General features: G+C 39.9%; 1 protein-coding gene across 1 annotated transcript in view; it reads right to left on the bottom strand.

The window, feature by feature from the left end:
* Positions 1 to 19,715, bottom strand: part of TNIP3 (TNFAIP3 interacting protein 3) — a 96,295-nt gene that overhangs the window by 39,135 nt on the left and 37,445 nt on the right. The window contains exon 3 of the mRNA XM_034661674.1: positions 9,315 to 9,435. Within this exon, the coding sequence (XP_034517565.1) occupies positions 9,315 to 9,435 (121 nt within the window). The remainder of the gene's footprint in view (positions 1 to 9,314; positions 9,436 to 19,715) is intronic.

Here is a 19,715-nt window from a genome sequence, read left to right as displayed (position 1 = left end):
CAAAACAGTCATTAATTTTATGTACCTTTCTCTTCTGAGAGGCTGGAAGCTTCTTGAAGGTAGGGTCAATGTTTATCACTTGAACATTGGGAACTAACATAGTATCTTCAGAGTTCAGAGTAGTGATACTTTACATTTCTATTGAATGTATCTGTTTATGCATGAATCTTCAGTAGGAAATCACAGCACAGCTCTGCTTCTAAGAATACAGCCCAGGGGAGAATGATCACAGTGATACACAAAGTTATATATTCTGGCTCCAAATCAAAAAAGATAGAGTAGGAGTATCAACTCAAGCCGGAAGTAGACGCTTAACGACTGCGCCACCCAGGTGCCCCTCAACTCATTTTTGAAAAACTGTTGCATATCCGTGTATTATCCTTTTATTCATTTTATAGGTTGATATTTTACCCTTCCCTATTTTGGTTATATGATCTCTCTATTTATTTGCCTCCATACAAATCCCGATTTAAAATTTTTTTCTCTTCATCTTGGTTGCTATTTAGTAAATAAACAATATAAATAGTTGTACATGCTATGGGGGGATTTTTAAAAGGCGTAAGTGTGGTCTTCAATAACGGTTCCTACACTTGCACCGTGCTTTATTACATCTTATGAGATAAGTTAATATCTTGAAGTACTTAACTCAGGATCCTTCCAAATAGGCACTGCCCTTTGTTTTATGTAACTAATCCTCTCTTTGCTTGGTTAGTGGTATCTTTTGCCTCCAGGGCTGATTAAGTTTACCATTGAATGCAAAGTGAAAAACAGTCCCTGTTCAACTTTTGATTTTCTTTTTTTGTTGTTTTTTTAAGATTTTATTTATTTACTTGTCAGAGAGAGAGAAAGAGCACAAGCAGGGGGAGCAGCAGGCAGAGGGAGAAGCAGGCTCCCCGCTGAGCAGGGAGCCCCATGTGGGACTCTATCCCAGGACCCTGGGATCATGACCTAGGCTGAAGGCAGACATTTAACTGACTGAGCCACCCAGGCACCCCTAACCTTTGATTTTCAAAATAGACTCTCCAAACTCTAGGGACCATCTTGAAAACCAAAGCTTTGAATTGCAAAAGCTAATTTTTTTTTTCTGAAAATTGTCTTTAAAAATTTTTTTTAAAGACTAATTCCTCTTGTGCAGTTTATTTTGAAATTCCTCAAAAAATAACACGGTTGATGCATACAAAGAGGTGAGTGGGTAGAGAGATGTGTGGTAAACAAGTATAGTAAAATGTTGGCGGCAATATTTAGGTGGCGGACATACAGGTGTATATCATAAAATCCCTTCACCTTGGTTATATATTTTGAGAAAAAGTCAGAATCCAGGCATAAACCTTATACCATTAACAACTGATAGAAAAAGTGGTAGATGAAAATACCCACCCCCTCATTGAAGAACAGATAAAGTTTTCATGGCCTGAGGGAAAATGAGAAAAGATAAGGGAAAAAGAGTATCTGGATGGTTGTGAGGGCTTGTGAAGAAATGGAGCCCTACTCGCCTACTTTTAGGGACTCATCTGTCATCTATCCAACTGCCCAGATTGAACAGCAAAGAGCAGAGACAGCTTTAACCTCATCCCTGGGGTTAAGCCTGGAGAAGGGGCAAGTCTTGAAGAGAATTTCTCCATGCCACCGTGGTATCCAGCTGAAACTTTGTGGCATGTCTAGGTCCTGAGACAGCTCAATCCCAGAGTGCTGTGGAAGCAGAACCGGAAATTTCCTACATTCCTGAGAAGAATGCAAAAGTGATTAACTGAGAAGGATGCAGTATTTACCATAGGACCCTGAGGCTAGGAGGTGAAATGAGTGGCAGGGAAGCTTAGTGACTGCCAGTGACGATACAGGCCAATGAAAAGACTATCAGACATAGTTTGCATTAGTGCCAATGGCATTGGAAGATGGTGGATTATTGCAGCCTAACTGTCTTCACCCTAAATTGCCAGAAAATTACAGAACATTCAGATAAATTTGGATTCCAGATATACTTTTTTTGTGCGTAAGTATGCCCCATGCAATATTTTTGTGTTTGTCTGAAATTCAGTTAACTGGGTATCCTACATTTTTATCTGCTACATCTGACAATCTACTCCACTTGGATTACTTCGCAAAATCTGCTTCCCAGACCTTACGACGTGCCATTGTGGGGAGAAGGAGGGAGAGGAAGGAAGTCCTGCAATATAAATTGCCTAAGAAAACAATGAAGTCCTGACATTCCCTGTAGCCAAGCAGATTAAACTGTCTTCTAAGAGACAGGGTAGGGGTCCTAGGCTGAAACTAAATTCAGTTTAGGAAGCAAAAATTATATACTTTTGCACACATGAGTTCTGTGGTTCGGAACATTTTATTTGCTTTAATTTGAACTTCATAACAGCCCTATGAAGTTAACAGAGAATTATCTTTGATGGTAACAAGGATTAAGTTGAAATTCAGAGATGTTAAGTGACATGCCCGTGGTCATTGCATGACGTGTGTAGCTGAACCCATACCAGAGTTCAATTAGTCCTGCATGTTTATTCCCCTACAAAGAACCTTTTATCGATATGGGGGAGATAAGAATAACACAGCTGAAAATTATTGGGCAAAACATCATGCAGGAGCCTGAGCCATTAAGGAATAGAATTCAGGAAAGTTTCAAGGTCATTGAGCTTTCTTCATGGCTAGATATGAATTGGCTTGACCTCGGAGGTCATATCCAGACAAAATCTTACCAAGCGGTACCACCACTTGCCTAGAGATTAATTTCTACTTTAAATAACTAGTCATCAGCGAAGAGAAATTTAGCTTCCAAAAACTATAATCCTAATTGAATTAATTATTTTTTCTCTTCTCAGTAAGAACATTAATTTCTTATCACTCTATATCAATGCAGAACACTTTATTTTTCTCATACTTTGCTCATGTGTTGACCTCACCTTGATTCATGTACGCATTCTCACTACAAATATTTATTGACTATGGCCTATGGATTGGGTACTGTGCTAAGTATAGGGATACCAAATGAACAAAACAGACATGTCTTTCACATATTTACTGTTTTTCTAATACAAATCTGAAGATCCGAGGGACCACTCCATTGAGGATGGAAATGTTTCTGTGTAATTTCATAATCATCAAGTAATTAGTTTGGACATTTCAGGCAAAAGAGACTACTTTCTTCCTGAGACAATAAATACCAACATCATATGCATAGATTTGGGTACTATTTTTAAATTAAAAATTATAACTATGTATAATTAAGAAAAAGCATGTGCATATAAAGATGACACTGGAGGGGTGCCTGGGTGGCTCAGTTGGTTAAGTGTCCACTCTCAGTTTTGGCTCAGGTCATGATCTCAGGTTGTAAGATCAAGCCCCACATGGGGCACCATGCTTAGTGAGAAGCCTGCTTGTGATTCTCTGTTTCCTCTCCCTCTGACCTTTCCCCCCCTAAAATAAATAAATATATCTTTTAAAAAAATTACACAGCCATCACTGCTGAAATTAGATAATGGGATTCAAAGAAGCAGCTAGTCATTATATGAGAAACATATTTTTAAAAATTGGGGGGCTCAAGATCACCCTACTAGCATAAAAATAATGAAGAAGATGATGATGATGGTGATGACGGCAATAATGCTAAGCTCATTTAACCTTTTATATTTACAAAATGCTTTCACATTTTCACTCATTTCATATTTTTATCACAGTCCATTTTACAAATGAGAAAACAATATTTTGATCATCAAAATTGCTTTTTGATGAAGAATACTAGCTTAGCTTTAAAAAAAGGGAAATAAGGAAAAGGAAACTAGGTTTTTTTGCTTTTTTTTTTTTCCAACAACGTGGTTACAGAAAACGTTTGTCAACTTACTGTAGTTTGCAGGAAGTCTTTCCTTCATTATCTTTCCAAGTGTCATGAGTTTATATTACTCTCTGAATCATCAAAAAAATTTTCCCAGGGCTTTTTATGTTGGGAAGAATGTCCAGATCTAGAATTTGTCCTCCATTACTGGGAAATCCTCCCTCAACTTGTGCCAAAGTTATTAAAAGCCAATTTCAGGTACTGCCTCTTATTCAAAATCAGAAAAAAAAAAAAAGAAGAAGAAGAATCCAAAGACAAGACAAGCTTCTTAAGCAAATTCAATTCTAGTGGATCTTTTAAAAATTTGGACAGTTTTTCTTCTTACTCCCAAGTTTCATCTTTATTTCCAAGAATTACTGGAAATGTATTTGTCCAAAAAATACATTTCAATTGTCCTCTCACTTTCTTTTGTGAAGAGCTACAATTACAGGATCACAAATTAATGTTCATATATTAATTTTCTCATAGTATTAGGACCATCTTGGTTTAGTGTCACTTCTATTTAACATTCATTTTGGAATTTGAAATTATTCTCACTTAGACAATTTTGTTTTAAAGATTTATTTATTTATTTGAGAGAGAGAGAGCGCAGCAAGCATGTTAGTTGGGGGAGGGACAGAGAGAGAATCTCAAGCAGACTCCCCGCTGAGCATGGAGCTCCACGGGGCTTGATCTCAGGACCCAGGAGATCATGACCCATGAGATCATGACCTGAGCTGAAACCAAGAGTCAGAGGCTTAACTGACTGAGCCACTCAGGCACTCTTCACATAGGCAATTATTATTATTATTATTATTTTTTGCCTACAAGACATTCAATGCTCTTTGTTCACCGACTGTCTATTTCCACTCTCCCAGAATATTACAGAATGCTCTCCTACTGATGGAGTTCCTCATGTTCGTCAATAATGTTTTTCTGTTTCCTCACAGCAATGAGTCAGTCTGTTCATTTTCTTTTATACTATTTCTCCCTCTTCACTTATTCTTGGCAAAGGTAGTTTAGCAAAAAAGGGAACTTGACACATGTCTCAGGCCCTTTCATTAAATCATATCTCTTTCATTCAGCTACACTTTTTCCCATCTCTTAAATTATAAAGAAATTCATTTTCTACTCCTGGAAAGGGAGTCTACTGTATTGTTCTTATGGTTACTTCATTCAGTGGAAAATGAGAGACACCCTCCACAGCTTCTCTGTCATTGGCTCACCTTGTCTTACACCAAAAATAAATTTTCTTATACTTTTTTTCAGTCCTATCACTATCTCAGTGAGAACGCAAAAGTTTTTGTTTTGTTTTGAATGTAGGATTCCCTCCTGTAGAGTGCTATTGGGTAAATAGTAATTCAGCTGAGATTCCAACTGGAAACTAAACTGTGTTCACTCAAGCAATCAAATATTTGAAGATACCTTCAGACAACAATTGAGGAAGATATGCTTGAAGTCTATTGGGATGCAGAGAGACTCCCAGGGGTTGTTCCTGGGAAACTTTTCTCAGAGAGAGTTAAAACACAGGGTTTTGTTTGTTTTGTTTTGTTTTGTTTTTTGTCTTTGTCAAATATTTTATTGGGGGAGGTTCACACATTCTGACCCTGTCTTAGTCCAGAGGATGACAAGAGGGTGACAGGAGTGCTGGGACCCTGAAGTGGCTCAGATAGAAGCTGCAAGAATCATGTCCAAAGGTCTGTTCCTCAATGCCTCAGTTTCTCCTTTGTGAAATGGGAGGGTTATGCTCCCTTCTGGGTCTGAAACACTGTTTGAGAAGATAATAGTGGGGCAAAAGCCACAGATAAGAGTTTCCCCACTCCCAGAACCTACTCTGAAAGCTCCTACCTCACACCATGGAGGCAGAAAAGGGAATTTGCCCAAGAAACCATGTTGCCTGGTAGCCCCTGCTATAGGGGTAGGGGGAGTGCAGGTCTCTCTGGATACCTGGAAGCTGGGGCAGGGACAAAGGGAGATTCTCGTCTGGACAATATCTTGGTTTTCCAGGAGGGAAAATCGACCTTCCTGAACCCTCAGGACAAAGGGCAAGGAGGCAGGGAGAGCCCCCAGCTTTGATTTATTGCACTAGCTTGATCCAAGGATGATGCTTTAGGCCCAGAGAGGAGGGGTTGCCCTGACAACAGCATCACTTCTAATACCTGCTTGAGCTCTGGATCAGTTGCTAAATGCCTCTTATGTGAGAGGGAGGGAATTAAGAACAGGGAGCGCAGTTAAAATCAGAACTGGGTCCAGAGTCCAATTCCTATGAGTTGTAAGACCATGAGAAAATCCTTTCGCCTCACCGAACCTCCATTTTCCCATCTGTACAAGAGTAAGGATTAAATGGGCTAATGCATAGAAATGCTTTTCAAAGTGCTGGCCATAACAGTCACTCAGTAGATGGCAGCTAAAACCCCAAAAGTAGAAGGTAGCATTGGGAGCCGGGGTAGCTAAAATTAGGAAAGAAAAAGTCTTTCCACTGAAGTGAAGACAGCAATAGTGTTTATCTGTCTTGGGGGCCTTGGGGGACATATCCCATATTGGGCATACTTGGCACAGTGAGTGGTATCACAACAGTGCCCCCAAGGGGGTACAGCTGACATCCAGAAGCAGCAGTGATAGGCAAGCATCTGACAATCACTGACAATAACTTTAGTTGACCTGAACGGACAAGAACAAATGGTGCTTTCCACAAAAGAGATGAGACTCTGGATTTATGAGTATACATTTAAGAGTCCCCCGCAAACTTTGAAAATTACTTGTGGAGGGATTCTAGAGATAAGTTGACTGTAAATCTAGCTTTACCATGGCTCATGAAATCAAACATGTGGTTTAATACTGCTGTCTTCTAGAAAAACCTGCTGTGACACTTCAGACACATTTGGTGCATTTTGGAAAGTCCAGAAGATGTAGAAACAGCATGACACTGTAAGAAAAATAGGCACGAGCCTGGCTTTCTATCTCGAGACTAGAACTTTACAACTTTATGAATTAGATAACATTTTAAAATGTCTATAAACCTTGGTTCCTTCATCTGGAAGATGAGGATAAAACAGCCATATTTAAGTGTTGTTATAGATATCAAACATAATATAAAATACCTCCATACCTGTTATGGTAGTTGACCAATAAGTATTAGATTCTCTTCCTACTGTTTTATTCTAAATCTCGGCAGGGACTGGACCCTAGAGAATTTTATATATTGACCCAAGGCATTTGGACGTTATGATGTAGGGAAGGAAGTCTACTTTTAAGTTCTAAGCACTTGCACATTAGCTAGATCCGTATTGATAAATACGAATTAGTGTGAAGCAAAACTTAAGAAGGGCAACTGGACATCTCCTGGGGATGGTCTAGGCAAGAGATGATGAATATCCGAACCACGGTAGAGTAGGAAGAGTGAAGGAAAAGAAACGAAATCCAAAGACTCTATGAAGTTAGAAGAGGCAAGAACCGGAGGGTCCAGGGTGAAGGCTGGCATTATTCTATGAATGCCTCCTGGAGCTAGGCAGCTTGGTAGCCCTGGAGGCATTTAGGATTATACCTGAGTTTGGATAACTGGGTGAATAATGATCCATTCACTAATGTAGGAAATGGAAGGGGAAGAAACAAGCAGTTTTAGCAGGAATGTTGAATTTATTGTGAAACTACTGAGGGAAATTGTTGTGCATGTAGAAAAGAACTGCAAGTTTAGGAAGTTATATGTGTGTGTCGTCATTAGCATATATATTTTGTAGTTTAGTGAGCGCCAAGGACTATGTATAGGTCCCTGGGTAACACTGATACAACACAGGCACGTTATGTAAGTGAAACCAGTGAGGGTGAATGAGGAAGAAAGACCAGAGAATAAAGGAGGGACGGGAAGGGAGATGATGAGAGATTGATTTTATAGCTGTTGATGGAGAAAGACATTTTTAAAAGGTTGAATTAGTAAATAGCATCAAACGCATATGATAGAACAAGTGAAAAATCAGGTGCAAAATGACCATTGGCTTTATCAAGGCAGAGCTTATTAGTGATGTGATAAGGGGCTGAAAAGCTTTGGATGCCCTGATCAATAAGCCTGGCTATGATGCATAAGAATAAATTAGAACTACGCATAAAATAACATGGGATCTCACATATGTTTAAAAGTGGAGGAGTGCTGAGCATAGTTTAAGCTGGTGAGAGGTGATGGGGATATTGAAGGCAGGAGCCCAAATACCATGGAGGGGTTGGTCTTATCATCAAGTAGTGGCTGTCAAGCTCAACTCCATCCTTATGGCTATTCAGCCACTCGTTGCAATTTCATTCCTCTCTCCCAGTGCCCATGCCATATTTTCTCCAACTTCCTTAAACACTGGATCTCACCTCTCACCTTCTCACTTTCTCTAGATGTTTTTATCTCACACTTCACAAGGAAAGAAAAAATCAGCTAGGAATCTGCAATCCTTCGCCCGGATGTGTGGTGTGTAGGAAAAGGAGTCAATTTCATCAGGGAAGTGATGGGAGAAGCAGTATCTTAAAGAAAGAAAACAAGTTTTGGTTAAGTCCCCAAAATAGAGGAAACTAATTACCAAGAGGATGACAATGAGGATGAACAAGAGGTCTTTACCATATGAAGAGAAATCGGGAAGTCAAAATGAACAGAGCTTGGAGGGAAGTCAGTCATAAGCAAATGGGCCTCGGGGGCTGAGAGTCAGAGCATGTGAGGATCAGAGCACTGGAGGGGATTCAAACTCTCATCATAAAGCAGACAAGAAGGCTACTTGAGAAGAGCATACATTTCCATGAAGGAGGAAAATCCTAACTGGGAGTTAGAGGTGTATGTATGAGGTGGGGAGGAGGGGGTGAGATGGGAAGTGGAGAAATAAGCCTTCCCTGGCTCTAACCAGCCGCAGACATTCATTTCTAACTTTAAAAATAGATACTACTTGGGGCACCTGGGTGGCTCAGAGGGTGAAGCATCTGACTCTTGATTTCGGCTCAGGTCATGATCCCAGGGTCCTGGGATTGAGTCCAGCATCAGGCTCCCCGCTCTGTGGGGAGCCTGCTTGTCCCTCTGCCTGCAGCTCCCCCTGCTTATGCTCTCTCTCTGTCTCTCAAAAATAAAATCCTAAAAAAATTTTTATAAATTAAAAAAAAGCAGACAATGAATTGTATCGATTTTAGTAACCCAATGTAAGAAGGTTTACACAAATTGGATGCCGTCCTTCCAGAAAAGAGATGTTGCTGTTTTTACATTTTTTTTCACAGCGTGAGCTCGTCCTCACTTCCCTGTAGCAACACTTGCCTGACTGGCATCACACTTTAAATGGGAAAGTGTTTCTGCTGAAGGGTTTCCTCAGTGACAGGAAGTGACTGTGTAAGAGAGGTTTTATAGTGGTTGACTTTATCCTCTCAGTCAACAAGGAAGTACATTACTGTAAATGATCTGGGGACTGCCCCCATAAATTCTTCTGGGTGAGCATACCCTTGAAGGGTGTTTTGAGAAAATGTAGAAAAAAAGGTGATTTCTTACCTTTAGAGAACATGAATTTCTGTGACTTAGTGTGGCTCCCGGGGTGGCCCCCTTAAGATCCGGAGAAGCATTCCTCTCGATCAGATCTCGGATTTTATTGTCCAACTCCATGCTTTCACATCTGCCCAGGGGGGGAATGGGAAAGGCACGTTTTACAAAGCCAATTAAAAATTACTTAAGGGGACAATGAGTTTTCAATAGCATGGAGGTATACAGTACCTTCCTAGAATCTCTCAATCTCTGATCTCATTTTGTATTAATTCATGCCATTAGAGCACTTAAAGGAATATTGGAGTTTAATTTTCACTTACTTGCACATTTATACAAAGTAATAAGACTTTAGTCATTTTCACAGTCTGATATCAATGACCAGAGTTGAGCACTCACAGTGAACCAGGTGACCCATAATTTCTTATTCAGCAGCACAACAGTCCATTGCATTTTACAGATAAGCAAACTTGGATTTAGGAAATTAACTAATTTACGAATTTATCCAAAGTCAAACACTGGCAGGGCCAAGAGAAAACTCAAATCTATAGGACTCTATAGCCTCTGTGTGTGCATGCATGTGTGTGTGTGTGTGTGTGTGTGTTTTGGGTTTTTTTCCCCTCCAGTTCTATTGAGAAATAATTGGTGTACATTACTGTGTAAGTTTAAGGCATATGGCATGATGGTTTGATTTACATATATTGTGAAATGATTACCACAACAGAGTCAGCTAACATCCATCTTCTCATATAGATACAATAAAAAGAAAGAAAGAAACATTTCTCCTTTGATGAGAACTTTTAGGATCTACTCTTTAACAACTTTCCCGTATATCCTACAGCAGTGTTAACTCTAGTCATCGCGCTGTACATCACATTTCTAGACCTTAATCATCTTAAAACTGCATGTTTGTACCTTTTGAACACCTTTCTCCAGTTGGTGCTCCCCTACCCCCTCTGGTAACCACAACTCTGATGTCTTTTTCTAAGAGGTGGGGGTTTTCTCATTTTGTGTTTTTTTGTTTTGTTTTGTTGTTAGATTCCACATATAAGTGAGATCACCTAGTACATACAGTATTTATCTTTCTCTGTCTGACTTATTTCACTTAGCATAATGCTTTTAAGGTCCATCCATGTTGTCACAAATAGTTGTATTTCCTTTTCTTTTATGACTGAATAATATTCTATCGTATAGGGGCACCTGGGTGGCTCGGTCGGTTAAGCATCTGCCTTCAGCTCAGGTCATGATCCTAAGACCCTGGGATTGAGCCCCATGCCGGACTCCCTGCTGAGCAGGGAGACTGCTTCTCCCTCTCCCCCCTGCTCATGCTCTCTCTCTCTCTCAAATAAATAAATAAAATCTTAAAAATTCATATATATATATATACACATATATACATATACATGTATATATATATATATATATATATATATATGTGTGTGTGTGTGTGTGTGTGTGTGTGTATATATATATGCCGTAACTTCTTTACCTATTCATCACTGATGGACAGTTAGGTAGCTTCCATGTCTTGGCTATTATAAATGATGATGTATAGACTGTCTCTTAACCATTTTTGCTATATGTTTACAATTAACCTTGAACAAATGTCTCAGCAATTATTTGCTACCAAATGGAAATATTGTATTAGAGTCAAAGAGTATCTACCTTAAGGAGACTCTAGTCCAACTGCATCATTTATCTGAGAACCAGAATGAATTGCTCACCTTCCCATGACCATTGGTTAGTAACACCAAGATTTAAACCAGATTTTCTTTTTTTTTTAAAGATTTTATTTATTTATTTGACAGAGAGAGAGAGAACACAAGCAGGGCAGGTGGCAAGCAGAGGGAGAAGCAAGCTCCCCCTGAGCAAGGAGCCTGATGCGGGATTTAATCCCAGGATCAATGACCTGAGTGGAAAGCAGATGCTTACCTGACTGAGCCACCCAGGTGCCCGTAAACCAGATTTTCTAACTTAAGTCCATTTTTCTGTCCCATTACACCATGTTGACATGATGGAGAAATTTTCTCACTAAAAACACAATTCACAAGAAAAATGCATACATTGTGTGATTTTTCTTTACATACTTTTTGCCTGCCTTATCATTTCGCACCCCTTAAAAATTACTCCTTGGATTGGGTAGGAACTCTTTTAGGAGTACTTTTCCAAGTTATCTGCACATAAAAGAAATATATACATGGATGACCTACGTGTAGACCTATGTGACAGAGGTCGCTTGGCTTGTCTGCCCAGCCCACTACCTTCTTTGAGAGGGACTCTCAGGAGCAGGCTCTGACAGCCATGCTTGCTCACACTTCTTGACCTCACTTCTTTGGTTATAACTGATTGGACCAAGAGAAAACAGCAGATCCCAGCCAACAGATTCTCCTCTGTGCACAGAGGGAGCTAAGAATGAAGCATAGGGGTAGGAAAATGCAGGGCTGTGAACTGGAGAGAGTCTTGACAATTTTCTAGTTCTGAATAAACCCTTTCTAAGGCATAACTGCCTTCCCACCCTTATATTCTAGGAACCACTCCATGTCCTCGTAATGAAGTATCTCTCTTTTTTTTAAATATGTATAATCTCTATTTGCTTGGTTTCCATTATTTGTTTTGTAAAATCCCTAAATAACTTCCTTGACCTTCATATTTTTATTTATTCTTTCTTTCAGGTTGTGAAAAGTACGTACGTCCTGCCCCACATAGGATGTCACTGTATGTTACAAGCTACTGGGTCTATAGTAAAGTTCTTCATGGCCCAAACTGTTGTATATGCATGACATTGAGTTTGCAATGGTTTCCCACAACCCTCTGAGAAGAGTTGCAGAATTCCTTTGAAAACTGCCTCAAGTCCCTCAGATTAACTAGATTCCCAAGTAGCCCTGAAACTGGACTAGACCAAAATTTAAGCCCTTGAGGCAGCTTTCAGACCTAATCTGAACCAGACTTGCCTGCCACGAGCTCACAGTACTGTTACAACATCCATCTGTGGCAAACATGCTACTGAGCCATTTCAAACTCCAGACAGGATCACCACTTTGGTACGACTCGTTACGATCTCCAAGCCCCACGATGATCTAGCTCCCTTGCTATGTTTCTGAGCTCATCTTCTATTCCCCTCTTACCTGTTTTTTTCCTTCCAGGCACTCTTGCCCCATCACAGGGTACAGAACACGCTAAGCACGACACACACTGTGGGTTCTTCGTGTTTGCTATGACTTCCACATAACTTGCTCCCCCGCCCCGCCATTCAGGTCCTGCCTCAAATGTCACTTAATCAAGAAAGCCTCTGCTGACTAACACATCTGAAATAGCTTTTTCATACCCATCACTACTGTCCCCTAATCCTGTTTTATTTTCTTCTTAGAATTTTCTATTACTTTGATTTCTTGTTTACTGTTCTCTCTGACACCATAGAGGCCCCATATATGTCCCCAAAAAGAAGGGCCTTTGTTTTTATTCACTGCTCTGTTCCTTGGCACAAAGTATGAACCCAATAAATATTTGTCATTAAATAAATATGATTCCATGATGAAATTTAACTCAAAACACCTAACATTAACTCAAATCTAGCCATTAAATTAGATGCTTATTTTAAAAATATGCAAATAACCTCAAACTCATAAGACTGATAAAATTGAGACATAAATCATGAAGCAAGGAAACACTAACAGCTGCTTTTGAATGGACACTTGAGCTCAGTTATTACTGTCTTCATGGCTGCCTTCTTTTTTGTTTGTTTCTTTTCTTTTCTTTCTTTTTTTTTTTTAATGTAAGCTCCATGCTGGGACGTGAACTCACAACCCTGAGATCAAGCCCTAAGCTGAGATCAAGAGTTGGATGGTTAACTGACCGAGCCACCCAGGTTCTTTTATACTTGAATTATGTGCATTCTTCAATGTTCAACAATAATTCATTGAGTATTCACTATTGCAGGGTACTCACTTTTCACAGAAACAATCAATGCTGTGTTAATTCTCACACCGTCTCAACTTTAATGGTGAACATGCTTTGAGGCCAACAGCTACCCTTTCCTTTTTCATTTGGACAAGTGAGTAAAAGTTTTGCTTCCAAGCAGGGACCCTGTTCCCTCTCTTGGAGGGGGGGTTCAGAACATAGCCAAAGAGGGAGGGTCTTGTGGGAGGGGTGGTCCATCTACTTGCCTGCAGTATGAGCCTCAGTGTGGTGACTTTGACCACTATAGGAAGAGGAGAAGTGACAGCAAAGAGGAAGAGAACCATGTGGTGGTGACCAGAGGCAAGGAGGTTCTGGTCACGTGTAAGGAGCCGGTGGGTCTCAGTGTTGACCACTATGGCAGGGACTGGGCTTGAGCACTCAGGACCCCAGCTGGGACCTGAAAGAACACTGGAGGGCTGGGACTCCAGAGGTCATACCTCAGTGAGGACTTGAGCTCATTTCTCATTGGCATTGTTACGGCCATTGTTGGCACTATAATGAGTATGCCTCAGAACGTAAATGCGAAGCTTCTGAAAGAAGCATTAGATGCAGTGGAAAGTCGAAAATAAGCCATAAGAGTTAAACCTAATGATGGGACGTTGGATAAGTCCCTGAACTTCTATGAACCTTGATAAGCAGAAAGTTTCGTCACACCTTGGATAAAAAGATAGCCATGTTGCCTATTTGGGTTTTACAACATTCTTAGCAAATCTCTTAGATTATTCTTTAATATGAGAATTTGGTTGACAAAATATATTTATATTGTTTTTAATTAGTGAAATTTGTTATAGTTCATGAATTTCAACTGGCCTGAGATTTATTCTACAAAAGACAACAGTACTTACCAAGGTATCTTTCTTTCTTATAAAGCTCAACATTCTGACAGTTGAGAGGCAGAATGAATTCAAGCTGATAAACTCTGCTTTTCTCTTTAGATCACTAAATAATTGCATGCAACATAGTTAGAGTCTTAATATAACATTTTGACTCAAGGTCTGGAGTTGAGTTAAAAACAGTAAGAGTCTACCAAACTTTTACATACAAATAGAACAAATCTTATATGACTCTGCATTAGTTTTACTGGGTACATATTATTCTCACCTTTGGATCTGTTTCCTGCTTCTACCCAGCTGATTAGGTGAAGTTTATGGCTCCAATAACCTATGCTTTGGGCCCTACTCCTTAATCACCCTTATTTTTCGGATGAGAAACTTGAGGCTTAAGAAAGAAATATCGGAGTGCCTGGGTGGTGTAGTAGGTTGAGCGTCTGACTCTTGGTTTCAGTTTGGGTCATGATCTCAGGGTCATGCTCAAAGGGTCTTGAGATCGAACCCCACTTCTGGCTCTGCACTCAGTGCAGATTCTGCTTGAGATTCTCCACCTTCCCCCCTCCCCCACTCATGTGCGCGCTCTCTCTCTCTCCCAAATAAATAAATCTTAAAAAGAAAAAAATACCTTTCTTAAGGTCTCTTGTCTCCTAAGGGGCAGGATAAGGATGCACTCTGAAGCCCATGACGTTTTACTCTACGATTTAGCTGTTTGTGATTTTAGGAATTGTCAGTGCAGCAGGACCATAAGAGTGCTATGTTATCTCCAAATAATTGGGTTTAGGTTTTCCACCTTGCCAGGTGCGTCTGCTTCAGCTTCAAAGAAAACAACGTACTGGTGTCTAAACTACAGTGTGGCTGACTTACAATGTCGGATGTTAGGAGAGCCTTAGAAGGCAAGCTATGAGGGTCAGGTGTCTCACCTACGGCCTATTTTCTATGTGGCTCCGTATTTCCTAGGTTGTGAGTTCTTGACCAGGGTGCGTGGATGGGATGTAGGGGGCCCATGAATCATCCCAGATAAAATTGAATATGAAATAATAGATGTGTTACATGCTTGTCGTCTCTTTCTAAAGGAAGGGTCTCTAGTTTTTATCAAGTTCTTGACTTCCCCCAAAAAGCTGAAAATCACTGGGGCGCCTGGGTGGCACAGCGGTTAAGCGTCTGCCTTCGGCTCAGGGCGTGATCCCGGCGTTATGGGATCGAGCCCCACATCAGGCTCCTCTGCTGTGAGCCTGCTTCTTCCTCTCCCACTCCCCCTGCTGTGTTCCCTCTCTTGCTGGCTGTCTCTATCTCTGTAGAATAAATAAATAAAATCTTTAAAAAAAAAAAAAGCTGAAAATCACTGACCCAACTTATTACCATGAGTGACCACTGTAAAATCAAAACTCAGCGTGGCTTTCTCTAAGAGGACACTTTCATTTCTTTTTTATCATGAAGCAAGTACAGAAATTCATAAATGTCTCTTTGACTCAAACACTATGACTAAAATTTTTGTTTGACTTGGTCTCCCTACTAAATTGCAAGTGAACAGAGAATTACAGAGACAATATTGTTAAGCTCAGAGTTCTCTAAGGTGAACATGACAGAATTCAATGAAGTCTAGTAAATCCCTGTTGGACTTTGGCTTATTCATAATTTATTTTAAAAGTACATGAATATAAATCTCCTGCATTATTATCCCTCATTACTACCTTGCACATATAAAAATAAACCAACATAGAAAGTAAATAGAAATGGTATTAATATGAATTAGATTTTACCAGTAGGATAGTAAGTTAATCCAATGTGACAAGGAAGCTTAAAAAAAAAAAAAAAGAGTTTCCCTAAATTATGTATGATGTGTGAGCTGATTGTCCCTGGACTACCACCAGGAAATAATGATTCACCCAGTGAGCAACCAGAGAAAATAGAGAAAGAGGTGAATGAGTTTCAGGTAATTTGGAGCCCTCAGACTTCAATTACTTTATTTGAGAGTCTCCAGTATAGAAGGCTTCAAAATCTTATTCAATAAAACAAACATATAGTGTGTCTTTGAATGCCATGGTTTAATAGGCTCATCCAAGGATTATTTAATTATTTAAATTTTACTATTTGATTACAGCCTAGCCATTTTTCACTTGTGGAATCCTCTCTGGTATAAAAGATAATCCCAAAGGTTATGGGTTCCTGCCTTATAGGGAACTAGTATCTAACCATCTTATTCTAATATTCCTTTATTAAATTGCCCATATCTACCCAGCTCCTCAAATGCTCTTTGAATGTGTCTTCTTATCTTTTTGGATATCATTTATCAATGAGTTGAATTAAAACCATGAACAGAGGTTCATTTTATATCGTATGATGGTCTTGTTTTTAACTTTTTATGCATTAACGTTAACATCACTGGATATCTATACTTTAAAAGCATCAAAGTTCTAGTTGCTGATAATGACTCATGGTGAGCATGCAACCCAAATCCACCAGACTTGGTTTTTATGGTTACATGTTATGGTTGCATCATCGCTATTGGCAAGTAGTGTAAATTCCTAAAGAACATAATTTTACTCAATAGACAAAACAAATAACTACAATCTTGGAAATAACCTGAAATTCATATAATTCAGCTCCTGCATTAGAACACAAAAAAATGAGGCTCAGAGGGGTTAAAAGACAGATTACAAAGCCAGGGCAAGAATTAAGGACACTGATGTTCTTCCCTCCTCCACACAGTCGCCCACTTCAAATGTCCACATTTCCTCCCAGCCTGCTGCCAAGGTCACATTTTATGCTTTGATCTTACATCCTAAGCCCAGACCTTTTAGGGAAGATTTTGGAGAACAAAGCACATTTGCAAATATAAGACAAGGAAAAATCGATAGCGGGTTCTTCTGCAATGGAACTGCTTCCAGATGTTCAAAGCTCAGGCATTGTAATCCTTGGTGACCCGAAATGAGAAGTGTTGTCTAAAAGACTATGATCTTGGAGTAAATTTTTAGGTTTTACTTTTTGTTATTATGATTAGTACTCTGAGTATGTTTCTGGCCAATTTGGAGAGAAACAAATTACTCAATAAAGAAATTATTTTGTGGGGCACCTGGGTGGCACAGCGGTTAAGCGTCTGCCTTCGGCTCAGGGCGTGATCCCGGCGTTACGGGATCGAGCCCCACATCAGGCTTCTCTGCTAGGAGCCTGCTTCTTCCTCTCCCACTCCCCCTGCTTGTGTTCCCTCTCTCACTGGCTGTCTCTATCTCTGTTGAATAAATAAATAAAAAAATCTTTAAAAAAAAAAAGAAATTATTTTGTAATATGTGTTTTGTAATATGTAATATGTTATGTAATATATTACTTTATAATACGTAGATGCAGTTTAGATGAATAAGTCACGGTGTCTTAATTATTTTGGTAATTGGGAACTTCAACAGTTGTGGCTTAAGAAGGTAGTAGAAGGGAAAAGATGTTCTCAGAGCATTGGCCTCAGGCAAGAATGACTATTTCTAAAGTTCTACCCAAGGTTATGTGGTTTAATAATTTAAATAACTGTCTAAAAATGGTCTTGGTATGTCTGATACTAAAGCCCAGAGGATGGGATTATTTCTTAGAAACATGGACTCTGTTACAGCCCTCAATTTGCACTCCTGGCTGGATCCCTGTCCATCTCCTCTCTGCTTTTGGAATGTGCCAGGTTGCTGAACCGCCGTGCCGCATACCCATGCCAAAGCTCCCGGGGCTGCACCTCACGCACGCGGGGAGGCCAGCTGGAGCAGAGATACAGTGCAGCCGCGGTGCTGGTCAGGCCACGAAACGGCACCAGCGAGCAAAGCTATGTAGAAACCACATCCTCCTTCAGTTATCCTGCGGAGTTGGCCCCTTCACTGGAGCTGTTCCGCATGGGTGAAGCACTCTCATTCACCACGACAGAAGGACAGACCGAGATAGGATACAGTGTCGGGAGATGTTCTAACACATGCATACATTGGCCTCTTTGCTTGGCTTAATTTTAGCCACCCTACAGTTTTCACCCTAAATACGGGAGGGAAACTGAATCCTAGATTGCATGACATCGTCCAACTCTGTATTTCCATAGTAACCTGTATTTCTCCCATTACAAAGTTTATCACACTTTATTGTAATTGTGTGTTTACTTACATGCATCCTCTGTTAGATTATAAACCTCTGGAGGCAGGGGACAGGTTTAGCTTGCTTATCCGTCTATGTCCAGATCCTCGCCAGGATTATTAAATATTGGACAAGAGAACAACATTAAGTTAAGAACAACTTGTCAACAAAGATAAAAGGTAGTCCTGAGGAAGGAGAAGCTTCTATTACAAGGTCACGTGCAGGCTGTCCCTCTGTCCTTTTTAGATGCATTTTCCTCCATGATATCTATGTAATTTCTTCCCTCCTCATGTCAATACATCTGCCTCTGAGTCAAGGAGCTGACAAAGACTTAAGAGCTGTGAGTATTGTGACAGGGACGCCCCTTTCTACTATAAAGTGTAGTTTCAGGCATCAGTAGGCAGGTATTTCTGAGTTGGGAAGTCCTTTCCAGTTCCTTGGAATTGAACTCACAGTCAGATCAACGCTTGAGAAGAAACATAAAAAAGGATAAAACGTTATCCAAAGGCAAGTATGAAGCACAGTTCTCTCCTAATGATCTCTCTGAGTTTTAATAATAAGAGGGAAATGACACCACACTAGATATGAGCAGGCTGAGCCCGGAAGAGCGCAGTATGTACGATGTGAGTTTCTCTACTCTAGGGAGCAAGGATCCTAGGAGAGGAAAAGGAGAAAGAGGAAGAAGTCATGCAAACTTTGCTATTTGGCCTATCATTTATTACAGAGTTATAAATAACACAAAATGCCCCCTCGGACAAAGCTACAGGAAGAACCTAGATTCACAGCTTTGTGGATCAACTGGAGGGGGGTAGATTCCTTGTTATTTTTGTTGTTATTTTTGTTCTAATATGGGGTACTATCATCAGAGTGGTTTTTTGTTTATTGAAAGTTTCGTTCTCTTCAAGAAGCAAACTATAAAAAGTGAATTATCTTGATGATTGAGGTAACAGGAAACGTAGTTCGTAACCAGCCTTATGAACAAGTTAAGGCTTCCTTTTTAAGTCAAGAAAACCTTGGCATTTACTCTAACATTTGTATCACCTAGTCAGTGCTTTTGAACCATGGTTCTGGAGTGTAAATATTCTCGCACTGATTTATTGACGAACATCCAGAAGAGAACAAAATTAAACTAGCTGTACATGCACAGAAAATTTACATATTTTATCGTCCATGTTGAAGGGTGGCAGAATATTCCATTCCAAAATACGCCCCTTCGGCATTAGGATTGTTTTTGAGCTAAAGTCACTTGGAAAACAACAGATGTAAGGAAAGCATTCTGATCTCCTTTTCTTCCTGAAAACAGGAGTTGAGACTCTGAAAGATACCCTCCCTCTACTAGGAGAAAAAGAACATTCTTATTATCAAGGCCAGGAAGACTGGGAGAATTCTGCATGAACAGACCTTGTTAAGATAATTCTGACTTTCCTTTAGCTTCCCCATATATTTTACATTTCCACAAGCGCTTCTCTTTGTTCAACCCAGTAGAAAAGCATTGAGGTTTTGCCATTTCTTTGAATCTTCATTTCCACAC

The sequence above is a fragment of the Ailuropoda melanoleuca genome, chromosome 5, assembly GCF_002007445.2.
Source record: "Ailuropoda melanoleuca isolate Jingjing chromosome 5, ASM200744v2, whole genome shotgun sequence".
NCBI classification, from domain to species: domain Eukaryota; kingdom Metazoa; phylum Chordata; class Mammalia; order Carnivora; family Ursidae; genus Ailuropoda; species Ailuropoda melanoleuca.
Note: the sequence above shows the minus strand (reverse complement) of the source record. Positions and strands in the feature narration are given on the sequence as shown.